The following is a 23,124-nucleotide window of genomic DNA, read 5'->3' on the forward strand; positions in this document are numbered from 1 at the left end:
TGTACTTGAGGGTTTGTAAAAAAATATGGGTGGAAGCCGTGCTCAGGACTCGACTGTGAGCTTGTAGTTCCGTTCAATTTGGATGAATTTCGGGGCCTTAAAGCGCTCTATTTTGCAATGGAGTGTAGGCATCGTTTTTCAACATGGCGATGGGCTTCATGACTATTTTCAGGGGTGATCATCCTCAGATGGAAATTTGTCCTAAAAGTCACCAGTTAACCCCCCAAAAAATGCAAAGAAAATGAAAGATGATGAAATAAGCTTTAATTTGATGAGTGTCTCGAACACCTTGGAGAGTTGTAAGTATTTTTCCCGAATTTCTGAAGTGGGAGCATTTACCATTAGGGTCTATGGAAGTTTATTTACTGGTCTGCAGCAAGAGTACTCTTCGGCTCACTGGCAGAAAGGACGGGGTAGCTTAACCCGTTCGCGAATATCTTTCAGTTCTCAATTGGGCATTTTTGAAGCCTGCGCCAGAAGCTACATGTACACGTACACATATTGGTGGTCACGAACGGTCGATCATGCATGCAGTTATCACATGTGCGTGTAGGCTACATGTACTTTGTCATTTGTGAAACATCTCGTGATTTCGTGGATGCTGCATGCTGCGCGCACGCAGTCGATTGAGCAAATATAACGAAAGAAGCCAGGATTCTCGATCTATTTTTTGGTGCAAAAGTATGGCCACAGTGCCTGAGGAAACTCGGGTGAAAGCATACAACTGGTGCAGGGACTACTTGGGAGGAACGTGGAGGAGAATCAAGTACGACGACTTTCAAATTCGCGATTTACGGTGAGTGAAATAACGGACTAAACAAATTAATGAGCAGGCATGACGAAATTGTTGGTTGGTGGGAGTGTACATGTACATGTACGCTCGTCTGGCGCTGTTAATTACCCTCCTGCTTTTGTAAGCAGTCATGATGGCGATCAAAATTCATTTCCGCTTCCCCTGCTACAAAGGCTGGTGGAAAGAATGTTGCATCCTGACGTTGCTTTTTCATAATAATTAATACGCAGTGGCTATTGTTACGGCAGCCGTAACGCATTTCCCATTTTCTATCGTTACGGTAGACTGCAACCTGGCAACTTTTATAAAAAAACATGACAAGAAAATATAAAATTAGAAGGAAAAAAGTGAATTTGAACTTTATGAAATTCGGACTTTATTTCCCTTTTAAAAAAAATCCTCCAAAGCCTCAGGTTAGAAAAGGAAAAAAATTCGAGTGCAAAACTGAGAATCGAACCTGCAACCTCGCGGTGCAAAATCCTACCCTCTATCGGCTGAGCTGGCGCACTGCTCGATAAAACGTGGAGAAACAAATAATTATATACCCGCGTGCGTATCAAAAAAATATCGTAGAGGGCGCTAAACAACGAGTGCCGTAACGATAGCCACTTCGTAATTAATAATCATCTCATTGCAAAAATAGTGGGAAAGAATCCCATATCTGGCCATCACTTGCTTGTCACCCTGTCAGTGCACAAACCTATGGGACTGGTCTGAAAATTTGTGTTTTTTTCAGTTAAAATTCAAAATTTGTCCCTGCTATTTTTGACTTTTTAGGACATAATATCACTTTCTGATAGTGATAGGTCATTTCAGGGAAAAATTACTGTTAGCCATATATGGGAATCTTTCTCCAAATAGGCCCCCTAGTCATGCTAGTGAAAAGACATGAATCTGGGACTGAGACTGAGAGAGAAACATTTCCAATTAAAAAAACAAAAAACTTTGAAAATACACACTCGTCTCCGGCTCCATAGACTTAAACAACCAAAGAAGTGGTGTCTGAATATTTAATTAATACTACATTCTTTCCAGGCTGGTCATTTGCTGGTCAGCAGCAGTCAGATCTGCAAGTACTTTGACTTTGTCTAGTCAAACTGGTTCCACAGACAAAGCAGGCAGGTGGTGGTCACAGCTACATGTAGCCCCATAAATGTGGCCTATTTACTGGACTGCCTCCGTAAACATAGGCCACACATCCACATGTACAAAAATCGTGTCGACTTTGCCAAATTTTGATTTTCACATTTAGGCTTAGTTTGTAGGGATTTTTTGCTTTAGAAGCATACTCACCCTCTTTATAGGCTAATCAGAAAGTGCTGCCTTTTTCAGATGTATATTTTTCGTGAAATTTCCAGATTCATTTTTACACGTTTGCGTATCAAAATTTCAACATGAAATTTCACAAAAATTAGACATCTGAAAAAGGCAGCACTTTCTGACTAGCCTATAAAGAGGGTGAGTATGCTTCTAAAGCAAAAAAATCCTACAAACTAAGCCTAAATGTGAAAATCAAAATTTGGCAAAGTCGACACGATTTTTGTACATGTGGATGTGTGGCCTATGTTTACGGAGGCAGTCCAGTAAATAGGCCACATTTATGGGGCTAGGTCAGCAGCAGTCAGATCTGCAAGTAAGACTTTGTCTAGTCAAACTGGTTCCACAGACAAAGCAGGCAGGTGGTGGTCACAGCTACATGTAGCTGTCGATTTAGTGTCATGGCTGTTTTGTCACTCTCCTGGCCATCCTAAAGTAGAAGGTTGTGTTCTCTGAATTGGAATTCTAGACGATATATAAACAGTGAAGGAGACGATAAATAAGTTAAGAAAATTCAGGGACCGGTACTCCTCCTACTACTAAAGTCCTCGTCCATCTTCTCAGTTTCAGGAAAGTTAGCGTTGGCCATTGCATTGGCATTGTGTGTGGTTCACAACTGTCTGTGTCTACATGTGTGGTTCATACAGTCACAGATCAATAAGTATAACTCTTTAGTTGATAGTTCGTGTAGTGTTTATTAGTCATCAACCAATGACAACAGCGGCTGCAAAGTAAAGGAAAAGATTACATTATGAATCATAGTTCTATATGCCCCCCAAGTCTTTGGGAATAACAAAGGCTAACAATTCTAGGAAGAAAAGATTCCAAATGTAACAGACATAAAACTAAGTAACCTAAAGAAATGCACAGATTGCAAAGGCGTGAACATGAACAATAAGCAAAGATCGAAACAAGAATAAGCATAGGTTAGGCCAAAAAAAAAAATATGTCGGTCTCTGATCAGCGCGCGCGTCGATTTAAACCATGCGTGTCGATCTTTTTTTTTCAAAAATGTTCCGCGGTAGCTCCAACAGCGCCCTCTATTTCCGCACCTCCTCAATTTTTTTTACCAAATAGCACCAAGGAATGGGAAATTGCACCAAGGCAAATGATTGAAAGCACCAAGACAAATTATGGAGGACACCAATGTACATGAGGACACCAAAAAAGCAAAATAGTACCCCACCTTGTCTGTACAATCCAAGCTTGAAGAAAAAAAAAAAAGCAAAAAGAAAAAAAAAAAGCCGCGTGGCCGTGTCAATTCCGGAACTTTGGTCTGACCAGAGACCGAATATTTTTTTTTTTTGGCCTTATAGGAAGTAAACTGTAGCTGGCAGGAACGGTTGGGTGGGCGGTGCGGGCGTGTAGGTTGATCAAGGCGAGCAGCACCTCTGGGGGTGTGTTGCTAGGCCAGGATGCCTCACAGTCAGCCGAGCAGTTGACGTGAGCCATTGGGAGGGGTAGAGCGTGCCAGAGAGTCTGGACTGTCGCTGTTGTCATCAATAAGATTACATTATGAATCATAGTTCTATAATAGAGCTGCAAAACCCTGCGAGATTTTACGAGAATACAGCACATCCGGGCATCATGTATTTTGTATTTAACCACATACCGTACTATAAGTGTATAGGATTAGGATTTATACAACGTGTGTAACGTCCTATTTTTGGTGATACATGTAGTGTAGTGTGCAGTAGGGCCCTGTTGTAATTATCCACAAATATAAAAAAAAAGTTTCCTTTCTCCATGGTCTCACTGGGGTCCGCTCATAAGTCCGACGCCTCATACATGTAGGTCCGACGCCTAATAAGTCCGACAAAATCGCATCCCCTAACTAAATAAAGGCCCATACATGTAAGTCCGACGCCTCATAGATCCGACGCCTCGTAGGTCCGACAAATTATTAACGCCTCATTTTTCCGACGTCGGACTTAGGCGTCGGACTTATGAGGCGTCTTACCTATGAGGCGGAATAAAGAAATTGTATGACGTTCACGGAAAAAGTGGACATAGACTGGCGAGACTTGCACGCTTTACATACATGTGTACATGTAGGAAGTCCATTTATTTGAAACACAATGATGGGGCCAGATGTACATGTATGGTACCCACGCTTTCTGGACAACGTCACTATGGAAAATCTGACAAGCAAGGTCCATTTTATAATTTAATTTCCCCTGTTAGTTGGCTCATCCATCCCTCACCCATGTGGAAGCATCGAGTCCTTGGCAAAGCACTTACACACTCAAGAGGCTTTTCACACTAGACAAATCTCGGGGCTGGCACTACAATGTAGGGTTGACACAGGGTTGAAAACATGGGCGTTTCACGCTTTCATATTTTCAACCCTGCATCAATGCCGAGATTGATTTCAACCCGGGTTGAAGTCAACCCAGGTCAAGACCAAGGCTGAGATTTCTTAAACCAGGTTGAAACTCTCACCAGGGTTCAAAACAGTAGTAAACGAGCGAAATAAGCTTGCTTTGCATGAAACAAGTGTGAAACGATGCGGGTTGAACGCGGGGTTGAGAAATCAAAAACTCAACCTGGGGCACAATGGGTCCGCCAAGGTGTAAAGGGCTAAGAGGAGCTTGGGGGCCCCTGAAACAACCCCCCCCCCCCCCCCCCCCCACACCCCACCCCAGACTCCACTAAGAAAATAAAAAGAAATTTAAGAGCCAGTTTGGGCGTGAACTATTGTTAACCTTAATAATTCAGCTAACTTCGTTTGAACTAAGGATATGGTTGGACTACAATACATGTACATGTACTCTAGTCGACTATTTGTGGCGCCGGCTTTACAAATGTACATTTAAACCCTCCTTGTGTTTGATCAGTCACAGACAGTTAAAAATTCAATCCTGTTCCCCTGCCATGTTTTTTACACTGGCTAGTCACCAGCAGTCGGATTATATTTAGGCACTGTGACAGTCAAATTCCATCAACAGACAAAAGCAAGGAACTTTTAGGTAGTAACTGGCTTATAAATCAATCTCCTACAGTCAACATACATACATTTGTATGTACCTCATACATGTACATATAGCTACCATACCGGTATATATCAGGTATCATAACAATCACAGCCAGTCAATCCTACTTTATGAAGGCTGGGAGTACTCAACTGTTGAAGAACAGTCACTTGATTTATTTTGACTGCTGGGCTGGCCTTGTTGAAATTGCCAGCCAGAGAGGAAGGTTATAACTTTTTAAACAAGGCTTAGACTTGCCTCATGACTGATGTTGTGTGTCCGTGTATGCATTTCACAGGGGACTAAGTCCGCAAATAGCCCCACGGCATTTTGTCTGTGCCTTACCCCCGTGGGTAGCATGTGCCAACATCAGTGAACCCCGGCAGGCATTGCTGCACCTGTATCGACATCCAATAATCACGGGAACACCGCCCAGCACCCACAAGGTCGGCCTTAAAAAAAGAAAAAAAAGATGCAAAGTGGACAGGCTGCGAGAGGCAAAACGTGGTTGGTTCTCCTTAGAACGATGGAGCTACGCGCCTTGCTGCAAATGAAAAAAAACAAACAAAACACATTTCTGAAGACAGCAAATTTGTGATGCGATCAAGCTAAGTGAGTTGTTTGTCGGGACCTTGCATTTGGAGATTCAGGCCAAAATAGGGCCACATCACTTCATCACACCTCTTGGTGTTCCGACTTCCCTAATTTTTGAACTAAAGATGGTATCCGCAAGCGATTTTCACAGCAGTAATGCTGAGATTGTGCTCTTTTCAAAACTGTAAAAAAAAAATACCAGGGTCAACAAACAACTCATGTAGCTTGATCACATCACATTTCTGAAATGTGTTAGTATTTCTTGCTCATTCAAGAAGAAATGAATGTTTGTATGCCAATCGTTCTTGAGAGTCAAAAACTGTAACTACCTTTTGTTCCTCGTAGCCACTTCCACTTACATATGTGACTTGCTCTATTAAAATGAGTCATACATGTATGTCTGTCCTCATGCATGTAACAAGTTGGCCATCAGAATTTAAGAAATGATCTTTTGCCAAAATACTTTCTTAAAAAAAAAAATTCCAAAATATGTTTGTGCAAGATGTACATTTTCTGATTGTTCCTTCTCCTTCGGAAAAATAACTGAGAAACTGAAGTTGCATTTCTGGTTTTCTCTGCAAAGCCTACAATGGGGTATTCAGACCTTCGGATTCAATTTATTTCAACTTGGAAATTAAAACATAGCTGTATCTTAAATGATCACAAAAAAAAAATTAGTTTTATTTTTAGGTGTTTGAAGATGTCTGACTCATTTCCACGGAGCAAGTTGCATTTTCTGACTAATCAAGATTAACTAACTTGTTGTTTTTGTTTTGTTCCTCTCCTCTCATTGTGCGTGCATGGGTGTGTTTGTTGGTGTGGGTGTCTGCCATTCTGTCCTTAACACTCTGCAGAGCCGGCCTGAGTAACTACCTCTATCTCTGCTCTCTTCCGTCCAATGAAAAGGGCCGTAAGAACGAGCCGACGGAGGTGCTGCTACGCGTCTTCGGGGAGATCTTTTACGAGAGCGACGCGCCTCTGCTAGACACCATCATCTTCTCCTTGCTGTCGGAGCGGCAGCAAGGCCCCAAGCTGTACGGCGTGTTTCAGGAGGGGCGTTTGGAACAGTACATTCCGGTGAGTGTATGGGCAACTCTTCCTTTGCCCCATGATATAGACTCTGTGTATGAACAGTAATATACAAATACAGCATGGTTTGAGGGGAAGTAGTGGGAATTACTGGTCCCGAGGTGTAGGTCAGCTTGACTGCCTCCCGACGCGAAGCAGAGGGAGGTAGTCAAGCTGACCTACACCGAGGGACCAGTAATTCCAACTTTTTTCCAGAAATAATCCATGCCGTACTTGATTTACTACACGTCATAAATATTTAGTTGCCTCACTGTCTTTTAAGTAGCCTCACTGCATGCCTTGTCGATAACGGCGTTCCTAATTTTTGCATATTTTTTCAGCACAATTCAAGTCCTTTGTCACAGTAGTCTGGTGCCAACACAAAATATTTTTACTGCAGTTGTAACGAGGATTACAACAACAGACTGGTTCCGTAAAGATTACATGCCATAGACAGGCATGCAACTTTTCCTCAAATCCGCTGATTTCCTCGTTTTTTACTTCTCATGAATGCCATTACAAATTGAAAAACACTGTACAAGTCTTGTGTGGTTTGGGATTTCCTCGTTTTCGTCTAAATTCCCAGTTGCATGCCTGCATAGACTACATTTGTACATACTTATGTACATGTCTACGAGGCGGGTTCCAGAGGGAATTTTTGGTGCTACCAGAAAAAAACTACCGCACGGCAGCGAGCTGGATACTCACCGGGATGACGTCACCTGGGTGCGTGTCATTTTTACTTCCCGGACATGCTGCGGAATTGGCCAATGACGCGCTCCAATTTGATCATGAATAATTATGAGGTGTAGTAATATCGAATACTTCTCCTTAGTCCAAACTGGTAAAATAACCGTTGTTGGGTGTTACATACATCGAAAGAATGATTAAATCAATAAAAAATATATGAATTCATGTGTCCTTGTTTCTTCCTAAATGCCAGTCGAGATGCCTGACCACTGCGGAGCTGGCAGACCCTAAATTCACGGTGGAGATTGCGGAGAAGCTGGCCAAGTTTCATCAGCTGGAATTACCTCTGTGCAAAGTGCCGCGATGGCTGAACCAGGTCTTAGACAAGTATGTCCTTGATACCTTGTGTTATAACTAACTCTGTGTTGATGAGTAACTAGTGTTTTTGACAAACTTGGTCTTAGCCTAGTCTGTCATCGATAATTTGTGTTATAACTTACTTTGTTTATGACTACAAGTTCTAGTGTTTTCACTAATTTGTACTGTACTGTAGTGGAGTGTGATGGCCTAGCGGTTAAGAACACCGGACTCACGTTCTGGTGTTTCAGAGGCAACAGTGACGTGGGTTCGAGCCCGCCGGCGGACACTTGTGCTCTTAAGCAAGGCACTTAACCATTATTGCTTCGTCCTTCGGATGGGACGTTAAGCCGTAGGTCCCGTGTGTTGTATAAATGCACGTAAAAGAACCCAGTAAACACTTATCGCTAAGAGAAGGGGTTTGCCCGGTGTTTCTGGCCTCCTGTATAAAACTCCCACGTGGAGTATTTAGGAGAAGAACCAACCAAGAACCAACCAAGAACTATATGTAAACCTAACTAGTCTTACAAGTATTAAACTGGTTGTACATGGCCTTAGATTTGGCCTTGTCTGTACCTCGGTGGGACATCATACAAAATGCATGCATGGCCTTTAGTCTGTGTATCTGTCTGCAAACAATCCTTAAATCAATGACAAATGTCCTCCACAAGTGCAAGGATGACAAAAGAGTATTGATTGCACAGGGCCCTGAGACCCAGTGATCTGGTCATGGTACCCTCTGGAGACATGTGCACAATAGGGAACAAAAGATTGTATGCGTCTCCACAGAGCAATTTCTATGGGTGAATACGTCTCCACAAGGTTATCACGAAATAGATATATGGATTTTACTTAAAAAAACTAGGAATTTCCAAGGTGTGTTGATCCGTCGCAAGCTGAAGAATTTTATGTAAGGGATATTAATCCGAATTTCAGCCCAGGAAATTAATTCTGGTTAAAATAGGAGCATTTTGAAAGTACATTTTCAAACTCCAAACTTAAGTACAGAAGAACAAAGAAATGACTCCACATGGATACAAATTTCAGTATGTATGGATCGAACTCCAGAAGTAGGTTCAACTATCACTAGAAATTCCCAAATTTAACAGATTTCATTAAATTGTTTAGTGCAAAATGTTGGCCAAATTAATTCAAAATATTTTGGCGATATAGTGTGACCTTTTAATCTTTGACTTCTGACCTCAGGTGGACCAACCTGACCCTCAGAATGGAGCTGGACACACCCAGCGACCAGCGGGTCCTGGAGGAGATCAGGTCACATGACCTCGGAAAAGAAGTCACCTTCATCAAGTAGGTTGCTTTCCTTGCTCTCATATTTTTGTTTCTTAAGATTTTGATGGCAGGAGACATATCCTTTGGAAGGGGTAGGGAGGAGGGACAAGGAGGGGGGCGATGTGCTTCTTACCCCACTGCTAGTGGTGTGTGTGTTGTCCCTAGAAATGTCCTTCAGTAAATCGTAAATGCAAAGTGCTGTCCACTGATTTCTACATAAAGACTGAATGACGTATGCCAATATGTTTATTTATTTATTTCACTTTTTGACCATGTCGTTCTGGTCTGGCCACCGATAAACGAACGTTCTATACATACATGTATTTTACAGCGCGCGCTGTATCAAGAGGTGACACGCATTTTGTTCATGTACATGTACACGTATTATGATGTTCTGAAAAGGACAAGTTTCCGCCGTGATTATTTTTCAAAACGTCGCAAAAAGTGGACAAAAGGTAAACCTGGTGAACCACACTGTTATTAAAGTAAATCACAACTGCCTAAGACGGCAACTTGTCCTTTATAGAACACCAGCCATCTTTTTCGAAGGTTTTTTGGAGGATTGAGGAAGGTAGATCTCACTCATTGTTTAATCAAGGTTGTGATTGGCCAAAGCATCGTGGGGTGGAGCTCAGTGGATCGATCTTTTTTATCCCCTCCTTCCAAAAACCCGGATATGTCATCTGCCTGTGAATAGCCGAGGCTAGTCTGTTTAGGACACATTTCTTAAGTGCATCAGACTTTGTCTTGGACTTTATCAAACTACAGGTGCCAGGTATTATATTTTGCAGTTTTAATTTAGAAAGATGTTCCTTTGAAGACACTCTGCTGTGGACTTGCAAGCGTTGGACCAACAACGAAGGTGTTATTTTTGCGGGACATGGTGCTACGTTTAGAGTGTAGATACTTTGGGGTTTTTTTTCGGTATGACTGTCACTTGTTGCAGATTACACTTTTATACGTTAAGTTTCCTGCCTTATTTTGGTTTAAATGTGGGATCAGTTTCATGGTGTTGCTTAACCCTAACCCTCCAGTGTATTTTGGCTAGAAACCCTGCCAAACGCAGCAACATGCAACACTTGTCTAAGTGACAAGCCTGCCCAGTGTAGCAAGATCCATCAGGTCAAAAGTCTCGAGGCCAAACTGCCTCAGAGTCTGTGGTCACCCACTGCAGCAGGATACAACTCGGGCATTGTTCCATGGGACTAGCTCTCAGTGTCTCAGAAGTGGCCGGTTTCTGCACTGGTGTTGGTAGCATTTTCCATCAAAGTGCACCAGACTTTTCCACCTGATGCACTGTGCTGCGTCTGGCAGGGTTAGGGTTAAGGTTTAACAGGAAACGCGTGCAAGATTTTGCTCATTTGTGCTCATAATGCTTGCAGCGTGTAAAACAAATTCTATTGTTTCAGGCTCCACCCATTACCTAACTCCACAATCTACAGAACAAATTGCCTAAAATACACAATTAAAAAACATTTGTCATGCGTGAGGCGTTCTGGCAAAATGAGACGGAACTGGACACTATCCATATTGGAGAATTTTTTTTTTCGTTGTCGCTTCTACGTTCAACCAAAAAAGAAAGTCCCCTTTAATACTTTTTTGTCTAACTTAAAAACTACTGGGCACATCTTGCTCAAATTACGACTGAGCAGTACAGAAATTCCTTAGCAATCCAGCCATACTCTGTGTTTGGCCCAAAAGAGTGATAATGTGTAAAAAATTATGCAATTTATGACAAATGGTACCAAAAAAAGTTGAACTTTTGTATAGGTGCAAGGTGAGTGTGAACCACAACTTGCACGTTCATTTTGTGTACAAAAGTGCATCATAAATTGCGTAAATTCATACACATTATCACTGTTTGGGCCAATGGCAAATGGTCAGATTGCTAAGGAATTTCTGTACTGATTAGTCATTATTTGAGCGAGAGGTGCTCAGTAGTTTTTGAGTTAGACAAACAATTATTGGACGGAGGTGACTTTCTTTTTTGGTTGAGTGTATAAAGGAGGCCTCCATCAATGGCCAGAGCATTGTGCTAGCTATTGTGGATTTTGAAGTTGGTGAATTTGGCAGGATTCAGGTATAATGGTACATGTACATGTAGTTGTAGCAAAATATTACCAAGGGTTGTTATGGTTAAGCAACGCAATGACACTGGTTCCCAACATTCAGATCTCCCAAGACTGGACAGGTACAATCTTGTTTCCTTTCTTTTCCCTTTTTATTCCAATCAAGACTAATCTGAATAATCTCTTTTTTTTGTTTTCCCCCTTCTCTGTGTTTGTCGTCCTCTGTTCGTGCTTCGCAGGGAACTGATCGCCAACTCCAAGAGCCCCGTTGTTTTCAGTCATAACGATTGCCAGGAAGGTACGAGACCAGAAAAAAAAACTTTGTGAACAACCATCATCACATCTTAGGGGGAGAAACGGACCAATCACATTCCATGATAGCGGACTTCGATTACGAACGTGATCCAACGTCCTTGCCGAGGGGTGTCATTCTATGGGCGGAGTCATGATTGTGTGTTGGGGGTTGTCCACAGCCCCCGTTGACGTACACTAGTTTCTCTTTCTTTTGTTGTTTTGTTTTGTTTTACAGTTTAACAGAATTTGTAGCCTGGTCACAGGTGTCCGTGGCGATGTTTTTTTTCCCTCTCTGGTGGATGAATCTACCTTGAAACTGTGATGTGGAAGAGGGATCGACGTGTACATGTAGCTGCGTTTGTGTTATCAGCAGATTCATGGATGCACACCAAATAGCAATTGATGACCGTTCAATTTTTCCGAATTCTTTTGTCATTTTTTTTTCACTCACTGGCTACAAAAAGCACTTGAATTGTCATTACCACCAACCCCCTCCCCCAAAGTTTTACAAGCCCCTCCCCCCAAAGTTGTACACGCCATCAAGTGTCATTTTACTGCACAGAACATTTACTTTATAGTGAAGGCAGAATTTAAAACATTAGAGATTCACTTTGCTTGGTTAGACGGATCATTTTTGTGATCTGAAGGTTCAATAAGCTGAACAGGGCAGGAAAAACATGAACGATTATTCAAAATGATGTGGCATGTCTGCAATGATTTTTTTTTTTTTTAGAAGTGCACTTCTCTCATGTTACTTTGCCTCTTTTGAATTTTTTTTTTTTGGAAAAAAAAATGGGGGCATTTGGGCGAATCCCAGATACAAAATTACAAATTGGTCAAAGGTAAAAAAAAAGTTAATTTTATAACATAAATAATCATTCTTGTTGATTCAGCGTCATACATGTACTACATTGTTGTAGTTTTGTGCACGAAATCATTTTAAAAACGAAATCCCCTGTAGCACACATGAAAGTATTGAGGCTATGGACAAGTTTGAACAGAAGTGGGGATTGGAGTATTGAGAACCTTCTTATGCATGGGGCCTTGGAAACAGTGGGATGATCATATGCGTGAAATCAAGAACATTCCAGTTCATCAAGCCTTCATTATTGACCCATCTTTTGCTCAGTCACTTGCAAATATTACACGTCATTTGATGTACTTGATTAAGTCTTATGGCTAGATGCTTTTCAGCTTGTAGTTTTACAGTTTTTATGGCTGCAATGCCTTACATGATTTGGACACTTTTGAAAATATATTTTGAAAATAATATTCAAATTTCATATGAAATATCAAATCAGTACAAAAATTACTGGTACACAATTTTCACCTTGTTTACATTTTAGTGTCCGTCTCCTAAAAGCCACTTTAGAAGTCGCTTCAATAATTCATGCCCATCAGTTTCCAGCACACCTTCCCGTTCATTCTTCAACAGAGTCCAAAAGCGAGATCTTGGTACATGCACATTGTAGAGCAAGTTCGGCGTTTGACCATTGGTTGACTTCTTGTTGATTTTGTTTTGGCTTGCGGTAACACCATGTGGTAATAACTACTGCTTAGAAGATAAGTAGCTCTGAAAAGAACTTGTCCTGCTTATTATCAACTTTCGCTAAGTAGTTTTGTTTCTGATAAGAACAGTCCTGCTTTAAGATCTGAAAGAACTTGTCTGAACTGAACTGAGACCAAAGACAAGTTCTTTTAGAATTTAAAGCAGGACTGTTCTTATCAGAACAAAAACTACTTAGCAAAAGTTTATAACAAGCAGGACAAGTTCTTTCAGAACTAAATATCTTCTAAGCAGTAGTTATTACCACATGGTGTTGCAGCAAACCGAAGTGAAACCGATACTCCACCAAGCAAAACCTAAAATGTTATACTTGTTGATTCATTATGTAACTTACGCCTGTGCACCAGTAGCAACATTCAAACGCTTCTAGTGAAACGATGATCAAAGCGGCATCACAAAAATCCTTGATCCTGGCTCTTGTTGCGCTTTATGATGTGCGGCGATTGGTAACCAGCGATGCAACTGTGTCCTGTGGTCTGGTTCCAAACAGTCAAGTTAGTCGCACTCCGGTTAACCATGGCCCTCCCCTGAACTTGCTCTGGTGGCAAGAACCTTCCTGTTGAAAACTGGGGATTATTTGTTAAAAAGTCAGAACTAGTGATTTTGTAAATTAAGTATTTGTGGTTTACATGTCAGGGTTCGACCTTAACTTTTTTTTTTCACTAGCCAGCCGGGCAACTGAAATGGACTCTTAACTAGCCTGCGGGCATTTTCACTAGCCCGCATTTTTTTCTTATCTCAAATACAAAATGTCGTATTTTCAGGCTCAATTCCGAGGCAATTTTGTCAGTGTTTTTAACAAACAGATCTAATAATTTAACCCTTTAAAACAGTTGATAAGATCAGACACAAATTGATGGGGTTTTCTTTCTGAATTTAATGATTTATTTCTTCCTGTACGTTCATCTTTGCTGTATCCCCATACTATTTTGAATCTCCAGCCGGGCTACTTAAGGAATAGTTTGACTAGCCTGCCGCTGTTTTGACTTGCATTTGGCTAGCGGGCTACCGCTAATTTTGAACCCTACATGTACATGAAGCTGTTACTAATTAATTATTGACTGATTGGTTTGGAAACAGCAGATACTGTTTGTGCCGTAGTAGATAGTTCTCAAACACTCCACCAGCAGCTCAGAGGTCTGACGCAGCGGAAACTAACAGCGGCGGCCATCATGGAGGACAGTCACCATCGCCATCATTGCTCCATCATCACCCCTTCCTGGTGCATCATGGGATTTTCTCGGAGCTCACTCAACCAACAGCATTTGCACACATATATCTTCAGTAGTTTTATAGTGGTGCCCAGTGTATTACGACCTGTGTTTAATATTTTCCAACCCGTTCAGCACAATCCTCTTTTTCTTTTGGTTTTTGAATCCCGTTGCTTAGGTAACATCCTGCTTGCTAAAGGAAGCCCAGAGATTAAGGACAACAGCCTTGTTTTGATCGACTATGAATATGCAAGCTACAACTATAGGTGAGAATACAATACACCGCCATGCACTACATACCATCTGAAAAAAAATAAGCCGGCCAACTCGGGCAAGCTTGACGGGGGAGTGGTTACACAAGTCTTGACTAGTAAGCGGGAGGTAATAGGTTCGATTCCAACCGAAGTACATTAAACTTGTTTTTCTCACAAGCTTGTTGACAGCACTGATATCAGAGTTGTAATCGAATCAATCACAACTCATCAAGTCAACATTCACGACATCAAAAGTCATGTCAAAAGTGCGTCAAAAGTCACGTCCAAAGTCGTGTAAAAAATCATGTCAAAAGTCATGACAAAGTCGTGTCAAAGGTAACCTCAAAAGCCATGTCATTTTAGTCAAATCTAAAGTCATGTCAAAGTCGCTTCAAAAGTCACGTCAAAACTCATGTCAAAAGTCATGTCAAAAGTCACATCAGAAGTCATGTCAAAAGTCATGTCCAAAGGCAAATCACAAGTATTTTAAACAGAGGATGAAACAGCCAGTAGCTTATGACTTGACTTGAGACAGGATGACTAACTCGAATACAACTTTACCAAATATACATTGCTTTACAAAATTACACCAGTTTAAGGTAAAATCCAGTTTTAAAACGACAGCATCGACAGCTCTTTCATGGACTTTCCTTCTTTTTGTCCCAATTCCCAGGGCGTCAGACTTTGCCAACCACTTCTGCGAGTGGACCATCGACTACACCAAAGAGAGCGCCCCCTACTTCAATCTGGTTCCAGAGGATCACCCGACCGAGGCGCAGCAGCTGAGATTCATCCGGGCCTACCTGGAGGAATACAACTCCACCAAGGAGCAGAGGGAGGGGGAGGGGCCTGGAGCAGGAGGGGAGGGGGTGTGCAACCGCATGAGCACCGAGGCCGAGGAAAAACTCATTCTCCGAGAAATCGCAAGGTATTTTCTTAGTTGTCTTGTTGAAAAAAAAGAAAAATATCACCCTTTTATTCACTCTTTCAACTTTATAACATCCCGTTGTTTCGTTTAGTTCACCTTTCTCTAGGTGAGATGTTTCAGGATTTTTCCTGATTTCAAGATTTTTTGTCAGGATTTTTTCCTGGTTTTCCTTTTGAAATCTGGAATTCCTGAGGTTTTGCCGTAAACGTGGATAAATTTACCTATAAAATTATATATAGAACAAAAGAAATGGGTGTTTTAAACACCTGCCGCTGGGATAATTTTTCGCCCCAAAATGCCATTTTTGAAAAAAGTCGATATTTATGGGCCAAATATTAAAACAAACTCAAACACCACAAATACTGACTCTTGAGAGTCATTTGTACAATATGTGTACAATACTTCTCACCATAATTTCATATTTTGCAACACTCTGATGCCCTGCCAAGGAGGGATATTTGCTACGAGGACAGGCCATGTACAGCCAAGCTCAAGTTCAAAACACAGTCTGTACAAAACCAATGGGAACCACTGACGTGTATACAGGTCCATCGCTGGACACTCGGGGAAAGTGTGACGATTTAACCTAGCCCTGCATATATACATTGCCAGGTCGTGTTTTCGGCATTATCTGGTTAAGGGCTGCCTTTAGGCAAATGCATCGTAGACCCTACGTTGCTCTGGGGTCTGCGACGACCATCAAAACCCTCTGGGCAATTCCACGGTTACTCATGTTACATTTTTGATGTACATTTGAGTTTCCTTGGGCTGTAATTATTTTACTGAAAAGGTTTAATAACTGTTATCCCCATGGTAGATAGAGTAGACCTAGACCTACCTAAGCACCAAAGATGACATCCAGAAAAATGTGTTACATGTATGTATGATAAACAATACGCACAACATCGGTTACTCACGTTACGAAACTGTAACAGGAGTAACCGATTTTGTGCATCTTGTTCATCATACATAACACATTTTTCTGGATGTCATCTTTGGTGCTTAGGTAGGTCTAGGTCTACTCCATCTACCATAGGGATAACAGTTATTAAACCTTTTCAGTAAAATAATTACAGCCCAAGGAAACGCAAAAGGACATCAAAAATGTAATGTGAGTAACCGTGGAATTGCCCCTCTGCTGATTATTTCTTGGTTTTTCATTTTCCCTCAATTTCACCCCTGCTTTCTTATATAGTGGAACGCTGCTATAACAAACATTGTGGGATCCACAGAAAGTGTTAGTAATAACGATCATTTGGTATAGCGATTTTGAATCGTCGGTACCCTCTTTTGACCAATAGTGAAGTCACTGAACTGGCATTTCTCAGATCCCGCGGCCGAACAAGGAGTTGTCACAAAACTTAAGCAACGGGTGGTTTTTCCCTTTTATCCCTTGGGGAAATAATAGCCATCTATCGCTCATCAACATTCACACACGAAGTAACCATTGGTGGTTTGATGTTCGGGAATTAAAAGTGGCCCAAACATAGCGGTGTTCCACTGTATTGAATGTCAATACTTTATTTTTCTAAATCTGATTCACTTTTGGTTTTCTGTGATTTATAGGTTTACACCAGTCATCCATCTTATCTGGGTAATGTGGTCCTGTGTACAGGCTAAAATCTCCCACACAGCCTTTGGTTACATGGTAAGTACATTTAGATTAAAGGGAAAATACAACATTTGCAAACATCAAAAAATAAAACTACCAAATCATCCTGAAATACCTTGCTGGACTGTTAGTGAATGACAGTGTAAAGCATCCTGTAAAATCATGGCACCTGGTATACTGTCATTTTCAAGAAGAGTGGTATTTTTGTATCAATTTCCAACACTGATCGGCCGATCAGCGTTGGAAACAACTGGCTTTTTTTTCAAATACTGGCCCCAATTGACAATTGCACTTGTTTGCAATCGATTACAAACCTATGAACGGGTAAGAGCCAGCTAGACTGGTTCCCTGACCTTACAATTCCCCAATGTATGTAAACTGCTCTGTTTCTTCTTATATGGAGTCAGGGAACCAGACTACAGGAAAATGATTGTTTTTCTAGGTTTATATAGCATTTTTTAACCCAAAACCTCAAAAAGTCAGTGTAACTATATTTGCTATATATTTCCAACCCCCCAATTCCATCCATTTCTGAAAATTACAGCAAAAGCAAATGATGTATATTCCCTTTAAGTAACTGTTCAAGTTACATGTAGCTCTCCCTGCAAAAAAAAAAAAAACCCAAAAACCCAGGAGTTATATTTACTTTAATACCTCATAAATTAAATCAAATTGATCCCCAGTACGTCACTGTTGGGTTTGGGGAAATATTTTTGAATGGTAACACTGGGTTATTCTATCCCAGCATGCACCAGGCAAGATGGCGTCCAATGGTCCTTCAGTGCCGGTGCGCTTTCAGGTTCCACCGTTGAGGGGGTACTTGTGCTTAGATTCCGTGAGCCTGTTTATTTCATTCTCTTTTAACAGGAATACGGACTGGCCAGACTCAAGGAGTACTTCCGAACCAAGGCGGCCTTACCCGATGACCTGTGACCGTTGCACTCCGACCTTGTGCTTTCAAACTGTATTTCAATCATTCTGTCAATAGACTGATCCCTTAAACCCCGCCCACTGCACACTTAGGGAAACAATACGTGCACCTCGTCAATTACCCACCGCATGTTACAAGCATATCTGACTAAAGTGCACGCGTGTTGGACATAACCAACTCCCTAGGCATTTTTGCCAGGATGTAACAATCTCAATCCTCCAAAATCCTCTGTTTTTTTCTTGAATGTGGTCCTTGGAGGTGTGACCACTGCCTCAATCCTACAAAATCCTCGGGCAATCACTGTCAGTATGTTGAGGCAGAGCCAGTGACATCCTGGAGCAGTGCGGAGGATTTCAAGTATAATATAGGCTTAAATTGCACGGCTGAGCATTAAGAACACAAGGTCCGGCCCAAGACCTTGACACAGTGCATCCTCCGAAATCAGCAACACACTTTTGCCATGTAACCTCAATCCTGCAAAATCCTTCATTTTGCAAAGAGCATTTTGGAGGATTTGGGAAGTTTAGGGTTAGTCAAGACTGTGATTGGTTAAACGTCATTGGGCGGGGGCGTAATGGATGGGTCTATTCTTGCCATGGCATTGGACCAACCATCGATGTGCCAAGTATTAAATTTTTCAGAAGCCGCACAATTAAAATTTAAGAAAAAGGTAACAAATTATTGCTAAATTTATATGAAGATTTTATGTTGGTAATTATTTTAAAACAAGTTTTAAAAAAAGACAACCGATTTTATTTCAGAATTTGTTTGCCTTATTTGGATATTTAGCAAAGCTGTTTTCACTGAGATTAGGTAAACTTTTAGCTGAGGCGCTTTTGTTAGATGTCGAGAACAGTTTTTGTTTGGTTCCTGATTCTTTATGGACACCGCAAGGTTCTGGCCGCTTTGTATTAGTCTGGTTCCGTGACTTGAGGATCACCTGACATCTCTTTATAGATTATAGGTCAGGTTACCGTCGCATTCAAAAATAGAACATGATGCAACTAAGCCTTGCCGAGTACCTACTCATGGTACAAGGCCTAATTGGACATTCAGTACAGATTCTTGCATATGAGTACTTCGACGGAAGTGGCATACTGATAGAAATTCTACACCCACACACACAAGGAGTCACAATGGCGGCGCGGTTTGTTTTCACCTGCTGAATAGGTTGTCCTTAAGGTCGATGACCGGAAGTGACGTCAAGCCGGATCCGAGAATACTGGGTATTTCCCCAAACATTGAATTTTGTAAATGCAAGCCTTGATTTGATGAACTCAAAACTGTCAGCATTGATAATCTTAAGTGGTATTCTGTAGGTAAGTAAAACTATTTTTATACCTGGAAATATTGGAGCTGTCACAAATATATCCGATTGTCAGCGAAAGCATATTCAGAAAACTTAAGCCATTGGGTCACATTGCAGTGGCGCCTTTCTGATTTGACAATTGTTTAGAATATTAGTCAGAATCTTGTGGTTTGGGAACCAGACTTGGGGCAAGTTCGCACAACAGCCATTAGTCAACCAATGGTTGGTTGGTGTCAAACAGTGTGCATGCGCTATAACATCAAAGTGCGAAAGACTCTAGTCGAACCATTGTCAACATATGGTGGTCACGAGTATGTTTGGATGTTTACGTTCTTTGTCCTGTTGAATGAACCGGAAGACATCTCTCAGGCCCACCAGCGGGTTAATCTCTTGTCAATGGTTCCCTCTGCACTTCAGTAATGAAACGAGGCTATTGATAACCAGCGATGCGACCAGGCCCAGTAGGCTGGTTCCAAATAGTCCACTAGCGTAGTCCAACCATCGTCGACTAGACAGAGTTCAGGCTAACTTAGTTGAACTATGGTTCTTGTGCGAACTTACCCTACAATGCAGCTCAGTAAATGTATATCGCCCTCTCTGGCAAGGGATCCAGAGAGGGTAGACTTCAACTATGATGCATGTCGTAAAATATTTACGTGCCTTCAGACTGACTTTTATGAAGATTTTTATTTGAATCATTTGCTAACTGTTGGTGTTTATAAAATAAGAAAAAGTAAATTTTTGTTTTAATTTAGCTTTAGACCTTATGATTCTGTAGATTTTGTAGCTTGACAGCATTCTTTCCTATCGCGCTTTTGTCAATTTCACCGTTGATCTGAGAGGTTCTTGTGCAGGATGTCCATAAAGCATAAACACAAGATCTTCGCTATTAAGTCCGTCTTTCTGCATTAATCATGGACCTTCCTCCATCCATGTGCTTAGTTAACTGTTACTTATCTTAAGGTGCTTCAAAATACTTTTTGTTGTGGATATTAATTGTGATCAAATGTATGCAGCTGATGTTGTGAGGTTTGTAGCTCAGTTTGCTACAAGGGATTAAGCCAAGCCCATCACAAGTCCAGACCCAAGTCCAGTTACAAAAAACAGTGGATGAAGAAATACAAAGAAGTGATTTGAATTTGGACTTGCAGGGACTTGTGATGGACTCGACTACATCCCCGTTGGCTACTTAAACTTGCCAATGAATACATGTACATTCCAATAGACTCTTTGCATTGCCGCCATCGCTGAGGTGCTGTGCTTTTGTTTCACAGGGATACGCATGAGTGGATCTCTTGATCGATGAGCATTCATTGCTACTGAACTAAAATGACCAAACAAAAACAAAAAGTGGCTGCTGATAAGGATCTTTAGAGTGATGTGATTGGTCAGTTAAAAGGCCAGCCTGACTTTAGATTTGGCCAGTGGCCGGCCAGAACCACATTTATTCACAGGCCAAGATGAAGCAGTTGTACAATGTTGTAGCAACAAAGCAGTGGCCATTTTATGGCCAGCTTTGTGGCTTGTTTTTACCAGGGCCCAATTTCATGGACCAAGCAGCAGGGGTGAGATATATTGGAATTTTTCCTAATATATCAGTCACAGAAAATCCTTATTGAAATCAAATTCCAGGGGCTTTACATATAAAAGTTTATATCTATAGAACAAAAGAAAGGGGTATTTTAAGGGTGCGTGTAGGCAAATGCAAACATATACATAATACCATAGACCCTCTATATGTTGTTCATCAGGGGCCCTAGCGAAACCCCCCCCCCCTTCCCCCCCCCCCCCCCCCCCAAAAAAAATCCTGTGCAAATTATTTTGTGGACTTTTAATTTTCCTCCAATCTCACACCTGAAGCAGGAAATAGGAAATGCTAAGCAAAAAAGAAAGAAAAAAAAGCTGAGAACCAGCTACAAGCTATATTAATCATACTGCGTTTTGGCTGGTAACCCCATTGTACTAAGCCACCTTTTTGTGCTTAACAGATTTTTATGATCAACCGCTCATGAAATGGGCACAAGGTCACTTGGAGCCAAGCCAGGTCAAGCAAGTGCCCTTTTAAGGCCACAATTTTACAAGCCATTGATTTACATTGCGAGCATGGTGTAAATCTTTCATTTAAATTTCATAAATTGGGAATTCTTGACTGTATACTGGTAAACTGGCCGTGCGTATTCCATTATGCTCACACCTTAACATTTTGTGTATATTATATCGTAAATAACTATAACCAGTGTTTTTCAAGTTATTGTTTAAAGTATTATAACATATTATGTAATCAGTATCGACATACTCTCTTAGTGATAATCAAAGAAAATACAGCTAATGAATATATTCCGTACTTTATTCAGATCAATGCGTATAACACATTTAATGTGATCAGTTGGAAAGACGTGTGCTTTTTTAACATTTGAAATGTTGTATCCCTTTTTGCCAAAATCCAGCATTAATGCCTTATTGTCACCATTAAACTTGTTTAGCAAATACTTGTACATGCTTGTCATCGATCAGTAGACCTTATAGTTAAGGCGGAGTAAAGGCGGAGTTAAGGCGGAGCTAGAGGGCCATGGTTTTGTGTTGAGCCAAGCCAATATGGCCCATCAGACGGGCATTTATGTCAGGTGTCGTGCCAAAAACCGTCCGGTGCCAAATAGTGTCCGCTGAGCATGCGCAGTGGGCGCCAGACACTATTTGGCATGTAATACATGCCAAATAGTGTCCGATGCCAAATAGTGTCCGGGCGCCGTCGTTCCAACACAAGGGCGCACGTACGTCCTGCCGGACACTTATTTGGCAGGAAAATCGCCGGCGGACAGTATTTTGCAAAGGTGAATCGGACAATATTTGGCAGGGCGGGGAATCAGACAGTATTTGTTGGCAGGAAAAATCGGACTATATTTGGCAGGAAAAATCAGACAATTTTTTTTGCAGGGAAAATCGGACAGTATTTTGCAAGGGGGAATCGGACAATATTTGGCAGGGGGAATCGGACAGTATTTAGCAGGAAAAAAAGGACAGTATTGGGCAGGAAAATCGGACACTATTTGGCAGGGGGAATCGGATAGTATTTAGCAGGGAAAATCGGACAGTATTTGGCAGGGGGGTCGAACAGTATTTGGCAGGAAAAATTGGACAGTGTTTTGCAGCCTTTTCCTGACATATACGCAAATTTCATGGTTATAACGATGGCCCCTCCCACAGGGAAAACACATGACGAGCCATTGGCTGAGAATATTAACATGCATATTCATGTATACTAGTGCATCGCGTTTGGTTGCGGCTTCAGAAACTTTCTTTTCATTTTTTAGATCATTCATCATTGTTTCTTTGACGTACGTGTCTAGCTAATCGACATAAGTTCACGGTGTACTCAGAAACATACAGTTCTTTCACAAAGATATCAACATTTATTAATATTCTATTTGGTTCCAAATCTAAGTGATTCTTGAGCCTGGGTCAAAGACAAAACAACAATGTTCCCTAGTAAATACCCGGCCCCGCACCCCCCTCTTTGTTTGCATAATTATAGTACGCACGAGCGAAAATAACACTGTTGCCTTAAAGATGTCGAGAGAGGGCGCCATTCAAACCACCTGTGAATGGCTGGTTCGCGTGCCAGTTGCAATTTTAAGTCTTATGTAATGCGATTACCAGTGATATATATATACAGGAAGTAAATCAACATTCGAGAACGATCGTATAAAAAAAGGTAAACTTGAATATTCTTTCAGTAATTTTAGATCGTTGTTTTTATCCGATTATAATAGACACGAAATATCACAGTTTGTGTCTGCACATACGTAAGATCACAGCTTTTCAAAAATTTGCTGAAAAAAAAAGAAAAGAACTTTGGCCGACAATC

The 23,124-nt window shown here is 41.2% G+C and overlaps 2 protein-coding genes across 4 annotated transcripts in view; both read left to right on the plus strand.

Annotated features, from left to right (window-relative positions):
• The first annotated feature begins 577 nt into the window (after positions 1 to 577).
• Positions 578 to 18,214, plus strand: LOC119725759 (choline kinase alpha-like). Of its 2 annotated transcripts, XM_038197322.1 has the most exons (10): positions 578 to 796; positions 5,381 to 5,528; positions 6,583 to 6,753; positions 7,688 to 7,821; positions 8,998 to 9,102; positions 11,393 to 11,451; positions 14,404 to 14,491; positions 15,153 to 15,407; positions 16,974 to 17,055; positions 17,887 to 18,214. In XM_038197322.1, exons 1-10 carry the CDS (start codon positions 606 to 608, stop codon positions 17,950 to 17,952), a joined length of 1,299 nt encoding a protein of 432 aa, XP_038053250.1. In that variant the 5' UTR covers positions 578 to 605; the 3' UTR covers positions 17,953 to 18,214. The 2 variants fall into 2 exon arrangements, with proteins under 2 accessions (XP_038053250.1, XP_038053259.1); XM_038197331.1 differs by lacking the exon at positions 5,381 to 5,528 and having other exon boundaries at positions 6,531 to 6,753; positions 17,887 to 18,213.
• Positions 18,215 to 22,871: 4,657 nt separating this feature from the next.
• LOC119725771 (DENN domain-containing protein 2C-like) overlaps positions 22,872 to 23,124 on the plus strand; it is a 68,525-nt gene continuing 68,272 nt past the window's right edge. For both annotated transcript variants that reach the window (XM_038197343.1, XM_038197360.1), the window contains exon 1: positions 22,872 to 22,971. The gene's annotated coding sequence lies outside the window, so the exon portion shown is untranslated. The remainder of the gene's footprint in view (positions 22,972 to 23,124) is intronic.

This window comes from Patiria miniata, unplaced genomic scaffold, assembly GCF_015706575.1.
Source record: "Patiria miniata isolate m_02_andy unplaced genomic scaffold, ASM1570657v1 HiC_scaffold_1, whole genome shotgun sequence".
Lineage (NCBI taxonomy): Eukaryota > Metazoa > Echinodermata > Asteroidea > Valvatida > Asterinidae > Patiria > Patiria miniata.

What these genes read in the sequence shown, in the direction of transcription:
- LOC119725759 (XM_038197322.1), top strand. Translation starts at nt 606, where the DNA reads ATGCTGCGCGCACGCAGTCGATTGAGCAAATATAACGAAAGAAGCCAG. An exon ending in TCATAACGATTGCCAGGAAG is followed by an intron (nt 11,452 to 14,403) that starts GTACGAGACCAG and finishes CCCGTTGCTTAG; the next exon opens with GTAACATCCTGCTTGCTAAA. An exon ending in ATTCTCCGAGAAATCGCAAG is followed by an intron (nt 15,408 to 16,973) that starts GTATTTTCTTAG and finishes TGTGATTTATAG; the next exon opens with GTTTACACCAGTCATCCATC.